At 42.6% G+C, this 14,183-nt stretch overlaps 1 protein-coding gene across 5 annotated transcripts in view; it reads right to left on the bottom strand.

Annotated features, from left to right (window-relative positions):
- The window catches only part of LOC119148097 (ephrin type-B receptor 5), a 69,395-nt gene that overhangs the window by 37,489 nt on the left and 17,723 nt on the right, over positions 1-14,183 (bottom strand). For 4 of the 5 annotated variants that reach the window (XM_037387739.1, XM_037387743.1, XM_037387740.1 and 1 more), the window contains exons 2-3: positions 13,131-13,334; positions 1,934-1,998 (exon numbers count right to left, since the gene is read on the bottom strand). In XM_037387739.1, the coding sequence (XP_037243636.1) occupies positions 1,934-1,998; positions 13,131-13,224 (159 nt within the window). In that variant the 5' untranslated portion in view covers positions 13,225-13,334. Of the gene's footprint in view, positions 1-1,933; positions 1,999-6,221; positions 6,295-13,130; positions 13,335-14,183 lie in introns of those variants that run through there. The other variant, XM_037387742.1, reaches the window with a different exon arrangement.

Here is a 14,183-nt window from a genome sequence, read left to right on the forward strand (position 1 = left end):
GGCTTCGATTTAGAATTGGTGGGGAAGAGGATACCAACAGGAGAGCTGAAAGCATGCCAAGGGTTGGCATGGCATTGCCTGAGGGTGGCAATGCTAGTGGGAACATTTATGCTGCTCCTGGGAGCATGGAGGGCTCAGCACTACATCTGAAATGCTTGTACACCAATGAATGCAGTATGAGAAACAAACAGGATGAACTGGAAGCATTGGTCAGTTCCCAGAACTATATCATTGGTATCAGTGAGATTTGGTGGAACGAGTCCCACAGTTGGGAGTTGGGACTGTAGCTGGGATGAAGGGCTACAGGCTGCTAAAGGAGGGACAGGCAGGGCAAGGAAGGCAGAGGAGTTGCCCTCTACATAAGGGAGAGGTTTGATTGTACAGCCCTTACAGTTAGTCATGATGTGGTTGAAAGTTTCTGGGTAAGGAGCAGGGGGATGGAAAACAAAGGAGACATTGTAGTGGGTGTCTACCACCCATCACCCAGCCAGCATGTTAGCACAGGTGAGTTATCCTATAGACAATTAGGAGAAATCTTTGGGTTGCTAGCCCTTGTCCTTATGGGAGATTTCAACTTCCCAGACATCAGCTGGGAATACCATACTGCTCTGGACAAGAAAGCCTGGAAAAATCCTGAGTTTTGGGGAAGAAAACTTCTTGTCTCAAGTACTTAGTGAACCAACTAGGAGAGGTGTCCTCCTAGACTTGGTATTTGTGAATAGAGAAGGACTCATGAGAGATGCAATGGTAGGTGACCGTCTTGGCCACAGTGACCACACAATGGTTGAATTTAAAGTTTTCAGTGTAAGGAGAGAAAAAAGGACAGCAGTTTTTACCCTGGATTTCAACAGAGCAAACTTTATTCAGGGAGATACTTAGCAGCGTTCCCTATGAATCTGCTTTTGAGGGCTTAAGATTCCAGGAGTGCTCATATGTTTTTAAGAACCACCTTTTAGAAGCAGAGGAGCAGGCAATTATAGTGTGTTGGAAGTCAACCAAGTGGGGCAGAAGACCACCTTGGCTGAAGAGGGAACCCCTTGTGGAGCTCGAGGAAAAAGAAACTTTATGATCTCTGGAAGCAAGGTCAGGCTTTGCAAGAAGATTACAGAGCTGTAGTTCATATATACAGGTAAAAGACACGAAAGGCCAAATCTCAGAGTTGAAACTGGACAGTGCCATTTCAGATAACAAGAAAGGCTTTTTTAAGCACATTAACATCAAGAGAAGGTCCAAAGAAAACATCGGACTGATAACTATTCAAGATGGTCATCTAACTAATAGGAATGAAGAAAAAGCAGAGGCATTCACATACTTTTTTTGCCTCAGTCTTTAATAATACTGATAGACCTTGGGCTTCCCAGTCCCCTGTGTCAGAGGACCATGGATGCAGGGACAGTGACTTTCCATTTGTGGACACTGGAATTGTAAGGGACCAGCTGCATCAGCTGAATTTTCACAGGTCCGTGGGGCCTGATGGATTCATCCCAGAGTACTGAAAGAGCTAGCGGATATTACAGCAGCACACCTCTTGATCGTCTACCAAGGTCTTGGGAGTTTGGGGAGGTCGCTACTCACTGGAAGCAAGCCAGTTTACATTTTTTTTATTTACAATATTAATATTGTACAATACAATACAAAATTTACAAAAATTCCAGTTTACAACATAGGTGTGAGGGAAGACCCAGGAAACTACAGAATGTTAGTCTCCAGAGGGTGGAAGGAAGAGGGTAAGGAGGTGGCAATAGTATCCCACCCAGCATCCTCTTCTCTTAATAATCTGTATTTGCACAACGTATCATGTTCACATTGTTCATATGTACAAAATCCGTAACTCTCACTGGTTCCAGTTTCCCCTTTTTTCACCATATGCATGCACACATGTATGCCTCCCTATCAGAGGCGCCATCAAGAAGACAACAAGGGAAATGCTTACCCCATCAGATGGGTGGGTGGTCCAGCCAATCTCTGAGGTCTCTCCAGTTGTATCCAGAAGTATTTCTGTTTATATGTAGAAAGTAAATAAGAAAAAAGTATTTTGTGCTTTTCCAAGTCAGGGTACAATCTTATCTGTCCCTCACAAGACTGTCTCTGAAAAAAACCTCCAAGCACGTGTCTTGTAGCCAGCTTACACACTCACAGAACATACAATCATGGTTTGAGATTAAATAGGACAGGCTACTTTCACACTAGTAAATTAAGCAGGGCCAAGACAGAGGCAGAGGCACTGGACACATAATCATGCTAACTCATGGTTAGCAAGTTGCTTGGCAATATTCTGTCCAGGCAAAAACTTTTGCAGGCAGTGTAAGCACACTGACAGCACAGAACGAGTAATGCCATGGGCAGCACAGATGAGGCCACCCTCTGTTCGGAAAGGCCAGGGTGGGACAGAGAGATGAGTCACATGAATACACGCCAGTCTCCTCAGGACCACGGCTGCCCATTTTATTTGCAGGTGTAAATGTGGACATAAGGCCAAGACACTCTTTGTTTCCAGCTCTGGAACCAGGTTTCTGTGGGAGTTCAGGATGATGACCCAACTGATCCTGTAACAGCTGCACTTTGCCCTGGAGTGGGCCATTAGGCTGCAAGCCTACATACAAGTCCCAGTTTTATCTGACAATCAGTATTACATAGACTCTTGCATTATACTGCTTGGGAGTAGGGTACATGCAGAACTTCACAGGCCTAGTTTATTCCCACAACTAGTTTGCATTTCCATTGTTACTGAATCTACCGCTGGAGAGAGGTATGAGGCTTGTCAGCTCTTGGAGATGTTATTCTCTGTTCAGGTACAGAGAAATACAGAAGAGACTGTGACAAGCTATACACATAGTATTCTGCAGAAGTGAATGTCAAGGTCTGAGACCACCCTGGAAGTTACTGGTGTGCAAGCATGTGCACTTTTCTGTGTACATTTATAGTGAGGACATAGGGGAAGAAGAAGGTATTTACATGTGTTGATATATACCGTACAAATCGACTGCTTTTTATTAAATTCTGGAAAAATCAATCTCTTTTGTTTGCTTATTTTAATCCTCATCTTTTTACCTTGTTGCTTTGTTAACAAAACACAACACAAAAAAACAAATAGAAAAAACCAAAACCCAACAGCAACATCCAGTTTATTTACAAACAAGATTCATTATTACCTTTGCACACATTTAATGATATGACCGTTCTATGTTTTATGCAAGAAAGATGCTCAATAGTTTCTATTTCCAAATTATGGAGTCCTGACTTCATTATCCCTATCAGTGGTCCTGGGGCTTCACTCCACATCAATCAGCGGAAAGGAAAGACTAGACTCATACTAAAGCAGACGTGATCAAGTGAGCAAGTTTATCCAGACCTCAGGCTTCATCGATGCCCCCAAACCCGTCTTCCATATATTCCTACAGCAGATCAAATATTTGTCAGAGCTTCCTGAGGAGGTGATGCAGTTCCTTGCTTCAGAAGCAGTGCAAAATATCTGGGCTGGCTTGCCAGAACTGGAAAGAGCTACTGGTTACAGCTAAAGCACAACCTCACTAAAATACCTAAAACCCACAAAAGGCTGAGCAGCTCGGCACTCAAGGATAGCTCAGCTCAGATGGCTCCTCTGTGTGGCAAAATACCTGTGAAAAGCCAGTTCCTCCTTCAGGTATAATCTTCCTCTAGGCTGTCCTGGCAGCAGTGGGACTTGGCAATCCCCCACGCATGTTATTGTCCCAATGGCACAGTCCGGCCCATGGGCTGCACTCGGTCATGCCAGTACTTTGCCACTGAATTTCCAAACATGGCTTTGATATGCTGGAATAATATACAAGGTCATTTTTCAACAAAGAATGAACTTTTTTTTCTAATCAGGTCTGAGTCTCCTACTTAGCAAAGTATAAAATCAAGTATCCCATGGAAGCTCTAGAAGAAGTTAAAATAGAGAAAAGTTAATCAGGGCATAGAAAACCAGATAAAAAGTAATAAAGGAAAGAAGAGGGAACACAGAGAAATCTTGCTTAGCAGCCTGGGCTCTGCCATGACTAGCACAAAGCATATTCTCCAGGCGGCTTCTCACCAGTGAGCAAGGTAATCTTTATCAAACATATGAGTATTTCACAGATGAACAGATACAGGCAGCCTGAAGCAGACAGAACTGTCCCTCTCACAGTGAATATTTTAAGTCAGGAAGCATTAGAAAAACAAGAAAAGTACACAAGAATGTTGTATGCATAAATCTTATTCAGTGACCTATGGTCAAAAGTCCCCCACCATTTTACTTCTTTTCCTCCCTCTCCCACTGGCTGTATGCCTCAAAACAAATACCCAGTCACACTAGCTGCATGTACGCTCATGAATCTAACAAGCTGTTAGACTGCTCTCTAATTCTGAGAACAAGCTGCACGGTATGGCTCATGTTCACGTGGCTAAAAACTCCAACCCACAGAACTGCATGGCTGCATCTAAACCATCTCTCAGAAATGGTCCTTGGTCCGTACTAACCTCTGATCTATGCTTAGGCACTGTTTGGGATAAGGTTAGTTGGCATGAGCCAAACCCATGACTGTGCTAATGATTTAACAGTATGAATGACTACATACCATCAAGTGTACAGGTATAAGCCTTAACTCTGCCACTTTGCTAGTACTGATGTAGCATTCCACATCCTCAGCATGTGGGGTCAGACCAGTATTCTGCTGCTCTCCAGTGCAGACAGCAATGATCTGTTCAGCTGAATTTACCAACCCAGAAGAAAAACTGCTTACGACCTTTCTATCTTGCTTTCTATCTTGCTCAAAATCGAGGGTACTGCAAGGACAGATCAAAGACAGGTCCAGGTCACTCTATGATGCTGCTAGAGACAAGACCGACAGAACCGTATTCCACTCTGGATTAAAAATTATTAATAATCATGGTATCTGAGCAATCTGGATCATTTAAACACACAAAATGATTACATTCTTCTTTGACTTCTGCTTTAATCTTACATTTTTGAAGAATGAGATTCCAATTTCTTATTAAGACTGTTATTTCAAAAAGAAAAATAGATGAGGAGAGATTCTCCTGTATTTCTCTTCCCTAAACTAAAATAAAACCATCATCTTTTATAGAAGTGTCAAATGGATTCATTACACTCTTCATAAAACAAAATTCAGAATTAATTACTCTCTCTTTTCAGTGTTGTCTATCCTTACAGGCCAGAAAGCGTGAAAAAACATAATCCCAAAGACTCGTGCTCTTAACAGCCTATACTTCCACCACAAACCAATCTCTTCGGCTGCACTATACTGTAACATCAACATCAAGATCAACCAGGAAGAGGTTGGAAGTTGCTATTACAGATCAGGCTGTTGAGAATAGGCATGTTCATGATTTTTGGATTTTGGTTATCCTATACTTTTAAGCAACACACTTTGGTGCTTGTGTTACAGGCAAAATGTTCCCCTGATTCAAAGGATGACAACTCACTCAAGGATGACTGAGCCTTGGACAATATTCACAAAGGCAGAGATGGCCTAACAGCTTTCTAGATTGAAGAACATTTGTCCTGACGGTGTCTTAACATTAGAGTGGTACAAGAGGGAATTACAGAACCCAAGACCAGGCAAACTATAGCCACTGAGAAGAAAGCTGATCCTGAGAAGACAGCGAAAGGATCCCTTTACCTGTGGGATGAGAAGCTGGCACTAAGAATGACCAGACCATAGAACCACAGAATGAAACAAGCTGGAAGGGTCATCCTGATCAACACCTCTCCCAAGGCCAGGCTAAACTACAGTAGGTTGCTCAAGGCCTCATCCAGTTGAATTCTGAATATATTCAAATGTACATGTACATCGGCAAAGGGCACTAGGGTAAAAGGTCGAGAGAGTTTGCTTTGCTATGCAGCAGAATGCCCCAAGCAGTAACATTCTCCGGCTTAACAGATTTCTTGAAAAAAACAGAAATACTGCTGGGCTTACTCTGCCTTGTATGATCATGCCTTGAACGTGAACAAGTAGGAAGACACTGAATGCTCTTTAAGAGAGCTGGAAAGAGGAAGCATTCTCTGGGTTTGTGCATTGTGAGGGGTTGCCAACTCCAGTAACCTCACATAAGCAAGACTTCTGCAGCTTCATGTCTCCAGGTCCAACCAACAGCAAGGCAGAGCAGGCATTCCCAACAAGCACACACACAAGCACATGTAGGCACTACATGCATACAAATGGACAGCCACGAAGATCAACACAGGCAGAAACACTCACCGGTCATGCAAACAGAAACAGCACCACCAACGGCCTCATCCTGCTCCCCTTTCTGGCTGGTCAGGATGAAGGTCTGTTAGTGGGAAATACATACACATTTATATAAAATATGGACCCCTGCAATAACTGCCCTTAAGCACCCAGTCTCTAGTAGCTGACTTCTGGATCTGTGGTCTCCCCATTTGCTGGCACCTATGCGTACAAGCACCTGAAGCTTGTAGCCCTTCTCCTGTTCCTAATATTCAGACACCCTCACCCACTGATACATTCCTTCACACGCACACACAGGCACACTATGGGTCTTCGACTAACTGGTTTCAGGCATGCAGTCTACCCAGGAGCTGTCCCTGGACCCACGTTCTCCCAGGTTGCAGGCACACAGACACGTGAGCTCACAGCTGCAGCCAGCTGCTGCAGTGCTGTGCCAGGCCACGGAACCTCACTCAAACGTACCGAAACACGTGCTGGCACGCACCCCATGGGTCCTGCCTGTGACCGGCCTCGGGCACTCAACCTACCCAGGAGCTAGCCCTTGGATCGCCTTGCCTCTGGCTGCATGGAGATATGCAATACACAGACAGGACTCTCAAAGAACCCCCCAGAATTTGGGGTCTCTCCAGCAGCTGGCCTAGACCCCTTGATCCCCTCAGTAGGTAAGATAGTTTCTCCAGCTGTATCACCGAGACACGAGACACGCACACAGACAGTACTCTCATTCACCCCCGAGACTCTCCAGTCTCTCCCTGGCTTCCCAACCCACTTAACCAGCCAGTCTGGTTCAACACTCACTAGAGATCACAGACTCACTCATAGGAGCTTGCTCACTCCAGTTGGTGGCTTCACAGACACACAGATTCTGTGACTTGTGCTCCAACCTGAGTTCCTGGCACTTGACTTTGATCTATTCCAGGCTCTCCAGTTGCCAGCCACACTGACACACGGCCCTTATCACCTGCGGTTCAGCTCCAGCTGCTGGCATTTAAATGTCTGTATACACACATTATCACAAAATAAAGCCTCCTTACCCAGGTAACTAGTAAAACATTGAATTTAATAAGAAGACAGGGCAGACAGTGGTGCTCAGGTGCTGGGCAAGGCCTGACAGCTTACAGCTGACCAGCTGCCCCTTTACCCATGACTGACTCCTTATCCATCTTCTCACACTTGATCCTCCCCAAAAGAACCTTGATCCTTCCATTCCCCTGCCCATGGCTCCTCCCCTGAACAACCCACAGCAAGTTTTGCAGAAGCCCCAAATGATCCCACAGTAAATCCCATGCCCCTGCTGGCAGTTACCCTCTTGATCTGCAAGGTGCTCCAGAGAGCACCCCCACTGCCCCTTCTCCATGGGTTCCCTTCCCACTCAGCAGGCTGGTCACACTCCTGCGAGAAGCCAGGTCAGGGCACTCATTTTTCTCTTTGGTTATTCGGGTTCCCCTGCCTTTCACTGTTCCTTTGTGCTCCTTTAAGTGTGGGGAGAGGAGCCTTTTATCATGCAACAACAACAAAAAAAATATATATGGGGTCTATCACTTGCAGGCAGAATAGAGTGAAACATTTGGGAAGACTTAAATACACTAGAACTTCTTCCAAAATTAAACAGCTATTGCCGTGAAGTATCAATGGCTAGTGACATATACTGGATCAAGTATTATATTTTTCAGAATTAGTTGATGAAACAAGTGAAAAACCAAACAAAAGTAGCCAAAAAAATCTCACTTGTTCATAGCTACTTTTTACAGCTCAGTTATGATTTAACATGAAAAAAAAAAGCTACAGAGTTATAAAATATGCCTCCTAATGTAAGAGCATATATACAAAACCAACCTATATAAGAAAAATGAGTTTGATTTTTTCTTGTATAACACTGTATTGTGAAGTCAGTTCTGCAATGAATAGTCCCGTGTATTACCTCTGTACTCATATTCAATTAATAAAAAAAGGTATTAGCAGCCAATGGGATATGTATTTAGTAAGTTCCATGAAGTATAATATTTTTAACTACTTGCTGTGTCAGAGCAAAATGCTGACACTATCAGAACACTGGAGTTATCATCCGCACGGAGGAATTCTCCCACCCCAATCAGGAGTGATGTGCCATCTGTAAAAGACAGAAATGACACCCAAATGGTCTAGGATACCGAAATACAGAGCTTTTTGTGAGGTAGCACAGATACTAAGACTTAAGAATGATGGTATTGTTCTCTTTACCTCCCCTATTCTTTTGTTAAAGCTGTAGGGAGACTGCCAGGATTAGCACGTTGCACTAATTCCTCTGCTGATGTCAGAAAATGAAGACATTGGGAAATATATTTTTTTAAAAAAAAAGATATTAAATGCTTAGTTTCAGCTTTGCAGATGCAATCAAGTTATCTACAGCTTTCCTAGAGCCCTGGTTTCAGCTGGTACAGAGTGAATTTTCTTCCTAGTAGGCTGCTACAGTGCTGTGTTTTCGATTCGCGCCCACGGCTGGTTGCGGCTGTGGCTCAGTGGTGGTTATACCAACTCAAGGACTTCTCAGCTCCTCAGGCCCTGCCAGCCAGCAGGCTGGGGGCACAAGAAACCGGGGTGGGGGGTGGGAGTTGGGGGGTGGGCACAGCCAGGGCTGACCCCAGCTGGTCAGAGGGATAATTCCATACTATGCTTGGTATATGAACCAGGGGAGTTAGCCAGGGGTGGAACCGCTGCTCAGGAACTGGTCAGTGGGTGGTGAGCAATTGTACCTCCCTTTCCATTACAATTACTATTAGTAATATTAGTGTTATATTTTACTTCGTTTCAATTATAAAACTGTTCTTATCTCAACCCATGTGTTTTATTTCCCCCCCCCCCTCAGTTCTCCTCCCCATCCCATCAGGGAAGCAGGGAGTGAGTGAGCGGCTGCCTGGTACTTAGTTGCTGGTTGGGTTAAACCATGACACCTAATAATACAATATAATATATATTCTTCCACGCTTAAGAGATTCACTCTGCTAACACCCACTTTTGAGTCTAGAACTTACCCAACTGACACTGCTGTCAAACTGACTACTTCTGATGACAGTACAGTGTGTTTTTTAAAGTTTATGTATGTTTTCCTGCTTTTTTTCTTTTCCAAAAACATTAAAAAAATGAGCTTGTGTCTACCAAGATTTAACTAAAGCATATACTGAAAGTCCCAGATACCGTATATTACAGGAATGCTGCTCCTTTTTTTGAAGCTTTAATTAGCTTTGAATATAAACAGTGTTAGTTGCAGCATGAATAGTCCCCTCCTGCCCTCCAAGAAGCAAGAGCTGGCCTGCAGCTCGTCAAGCATCCGCCTGGCAACAGGGCTCCCCGAGCACCCGGACTAGACAGTTATCTGTTACAAGAGAAAACAAATCAAGCAGAGCCGCTGAGACTGACCAAGGGGATAACGCTGACACCCTTCCCTTTACAAACAAGCTGCACATCCAGCCCAGTCCTGTCCACATTCCAAGTATCTACAACAGCAGGATATGACTCTGTCTTGGGCTTTCCAAGCATGTGGCAAAGATTTTGGCATGCAGGGAAGTGTCAGGAAAGAACTGGGAAGAACATAACAGAAAATCTTTGCTAGGATTTTAATAATTTTCGTGATCACAAGCAACTGAAGTAAAAAGTTAATTTACTTTCTATATTTTCCTGAAGTAAAATAACATCCATTTAAACCTTTCTTTGTATATAATAAAACAAAAGGCAATGGTGTTTTTAACTCCAAAGACTACCTTTGAGGAAAGTATAGTTCTCCTCTGCTTCAAAGTCAAGCCAATCTGAGCAATCATTACATTATTTTCAATAACATGAAAACCAGTTCATAGAAAACACAGAGGGAAACGTGAAATAGGAATGCCTGACCTCACAGCCTTTTTCTTGCATATTTCCTTTTGCCAAGGAGACACTTTTAATGCAAAAAGCTTCTACTAAAGCAAAAGAACTATCCTCTCTATATCTTGACCCTCCTGAAGATCTTTAGAAAGGTTGTCCAGCCATTCTGCAGGCTGGAGAGCCTGCTGCAAAATCAAGGCAGTCACTCACATGCAGAACACATCATTCCTTTGGAACATATTTAATGAGCTCTGCAAAATGAACTCCACCTGCGTTTACAGCACTAAACATTTATAACTTAGTCAAAGCGAAACCAATATGCCACAGAAAATTCAGCTCTGTGCCCTAGTAAGAGCTATTTCATTAGCAAGTTATCACTTGCTCTCAGCTGTTTTGGCTGTAGCCCATCAGACATTCTTAAATTCTATGCTTCACTAACTTCTACAATCAGAAAGGTTAACCTAGAAAAATGTGAAAAGATGAACTGTAAACAGCAGTTACATACATATATAGATACAAAACAAAAATACAGATACAGAAACAAAACTCCTATTTCTTTATGTATTTTTGAGAAAATGGGGGAAAAAAAATATCTATTTTTCACCCAGCATGTAGCTCAAAAATAATACTCCCCAAACTAAAACCTCAAAAACTCCTGCAGAGCCATAAATATTGGCAAGTGCAATCTTGATGAAAACTTTTATACAATCCTGTTTCCTGTTTCCTTTCATAAAGCTAATTAAGTTTACCAATGTGTTCTGTTTGCAAAACAGTCTTCCCTCATGTTTCCCATGAAGGTTTTTTTCTAGTCGAAAAATCACATCTAGAAAATTTTGGACAGACATGCTCATTCCTAGTGAAATCAATGTATCTGAATATTAGATCTGTATCAAACAAGTTCAGCTTAACGATTCCTTCTTATGCATTAAAAACAGCAACAGCAACAACATTTTGAATTGCTTACAAGAACTTCTTCTGAGTCATGAAGGGGTTTAAAGTCCCATTAGGTCCTGTAAAAGGGTACTGCCTTCCTTACATCTGAAAAGCATTCTGCATAACAAGTATTTGCTGTATTCATAACGCACAGAAAGATTGTTTGAATACTTTGGCTACTTTTCTTCCCTTCTGTACAGCTTCTCCCTCTTTTCTTAATGATTTACATTAAGTTTTTATGAATATTGTTTTTCCCTGGTTAGGAAACTTCAAACACAGCTTCTTTTTTGACAAGAGGTGATTTGCATTCTGACTGTTTAAATCTAACTCAAATGCCTAAGAAACACTTGGAAGAAAAATTACCTTGACTGATTCTCCCACTCAGTCAATCCTATTCAGTTAGAGGCAAGACATACTTTAGACATCATCTAAAACTTCTAAGAAACCTAGAAAAACTAAAGACCAAACTAGGTATTTCCTATATTTTTCAACTTAAATGTGAAACCTGAAGTTCAAGTTTCTACTCTATATAATAATGAGTCAACAAAACGGCCACAGGCCTTTTTTCTTCTTTATGGATAACTCTGTAGTAAAGCAAAGCTCTCTACATAGTTATCACCAGACTTTCCTTCCCCTAATGCATAATTCTTCTTTGCCTTTTGACCACAGCAAAAACACTCACCTCTGGAACGCAAATTAGCTTTGGAGTGCAAACCTAGGACCATGCAGTAGAGCCACAACATAAGGTACTGAAACCCCTGACTCTGAATTGACAGGAGAAATTCAGCTCATGGGCACATTTGCTGCTTCATCCCCATAGCCAGAATTTTACCTTCTTATTTTAATCCTGGCCACTCAACCATGTGACCTGTGAAGCTGTACCACACAGTGTTCTCTAAATTATTTTATCTCTACAAACTTACAGGAGTGATCACTGAATTCCAAAAATGTCAGTTTTCCTACAGGCATCACTGAGCTACTACGTATTTGCAGAGAATGGACATTTACTCTCCCTTTTCTATCTCTGTTCCTTTACCAGCTACACTAGGGAATAACATAGTACTGTGTAAAATTATTTTTAAATCAGCAGTTAACAGAGTTGAAGAGATTTAAGAATTTGTATTATAATCTTACATTAATTGTTTCCTCTATGAACTTTCCTCCTGACTCTGTTCCCCTCCTAATAAAAGAAGGGATGGTTTAACGAGCTTTCCTCTTCATTATCAATAAGAAAAAAAACAACATTATTTTTTTCTTCCCAGTATCCACCTGCTCTTTCTTAGACCTCACACTATTCTCCTTTTCCTTTCTCTAGGTCTTTTCTTCCTTGTGTCCCTTTGATTCCCTCTCTCCCTCCTCTCCTTTTGCTGAGGCTTTCACATATGCAAGAGATGAACATTCATCACAAAGCAGTGCAGTTCACTGAGCACATGTAGCTGCAAGGATATTTCCTGGAACAAATAAGAGGGTTGTTTACGATACCTCTGCCCTTCTCTAACTCTGTCTCTTAGCTCCTGCTCTCATCACCATCCCTCTTATTATCTGTTCTTTCTTCTCCCTTTTTCTTGGCCTCTCTTTTCCCCTGCTCACCTTTTCTCTGTCCTGCCTTCACTGCTCTATTCCTCCTCTCCTCTGCTGCTGAACACAAACGCCTCTTCTTGTTGACGTGAAGCATTCTCTTTGTATGTATTGTATGAGGCAAATTGTTCAAATGGCAGAGACAAAAAAATCCTGATTTCAGCCACTGTACGCTGCCTTGTAGAACAGCTGAAGCATCAAGAGATTGTTTCACAAAACAAACATGGTGCAAGAACAGGAACACAAAAACCAAATACATGCAAAGCGTAAACAAGGAGCTTATTCCCAGGGCAAAAGATGTATTCTTTGATACTGTCATTTCTGAGATAGCTAGTAGAAATGTTCATTAATGGTCCTTCATAAGAGGGTTTGCCTGTCCCACTAGAAACAATACTAGTATCTTTTCACATCTCATGAGTTAGTGATCAACCATCAAACAGAAAGGCATGTGCTCAGTGCTCATCTGGACTAGGAGAAACAGTGGAGAACACACCTTCCTTCCTTCCTTCCCCCCCCCCCCCCCCGAGAAAACTTTGTTCAGCAGTTACATTGTATAAAATCTGTTCTTACCTTCTAGTGAGGTGGCTAGATGAAAGAAGCAGACCATCCAGAGCCAACCCATTCCCACCACTCTTCTTCCACGGATGCCAGCATCAGAACTCATGAAGACTCTCTGTAGATACCAACATCTTCGAAAAATACACAGCACTCCCTTGAAATGGTCAGAGATTTCTTGGAGTATTCTAGTATCTTCCCAAATGAAAGCACAGAGGCCTTCGCACAGAAACATGGTTAAAAAAAAAAAAAACACAGAAGGTGGAAACAGAGATCAGGTGACAAAAATACAGAACTGGCAGCTTTTATGCACCCACTCCAGCACTTACTGCTTCCAAGACACAGGTGAGAAAAGAGTAGCACAGACCCAGTATTTACCACATGCCCACACCTCCTGCCCCTCAAGGCTTCAGTGCCAGTTGTTCTGCACAAACAGCACACACAGATTTTGAGACATTCATGGCATCAATTGAGACCAGGGTTCTCAGATCAGTTTAACCCACCACATAATACAGGCTGTATTCTTACGTCAGTCCTGACCCTTTGCACCTTTGGCCATGTCTCTTGGAAGGTCCCCATTGCACCTCCCCTGCATGCTTTCAGAATTCTCTCTTACAGGTTACACTTTGTCTTTTCAGAACTCTTCAGGGCAGTAGCCAGGACAGGAGAGTTTTCGCCATTTATGACAACACCAATCTGCATCACTGACACACTTGTAACCATATTTCAGGTGCAGACATTTCTCCCTTTAAGCATATGACTGATAACACTATTGAAGATGGACATATTTTTTTCTATCAGTATGTTGTAGGTGAGGAAGCAAATGTGATATTTAAGGTCAAGCAGGGAGCCTACGTTACAGCCAGGAAAATGTATTAAGAGGGGAAAAATCCAAACAAAATCAAACAAAACTCCACCACCACCATTAAGAACTTGACATACAGGCTTATCTCACAGTCAGGGAGCAGCATGTATAGCCTAATCCAGCACCACATTAGATCAATCCAGCACAATTGGTAAGCAAGCTACTTCTGCCTCCACCTGCCTGATTCTCAGCCCACCAGAGAA

Source organism: Falco rusticolus, chromosome 5 (assembly GCF_015220075.1).
Source record: "Falco rusticolus isolate bFalRus1 chromosome 5, bFalRus1.pri, whole genome shotgun sequence".
Lineage (NCBI taxonomy): Eukaryota > Metazoa > Chordata > Aves > Falconiformes > Falconidae > Falco > Falco rusticolus.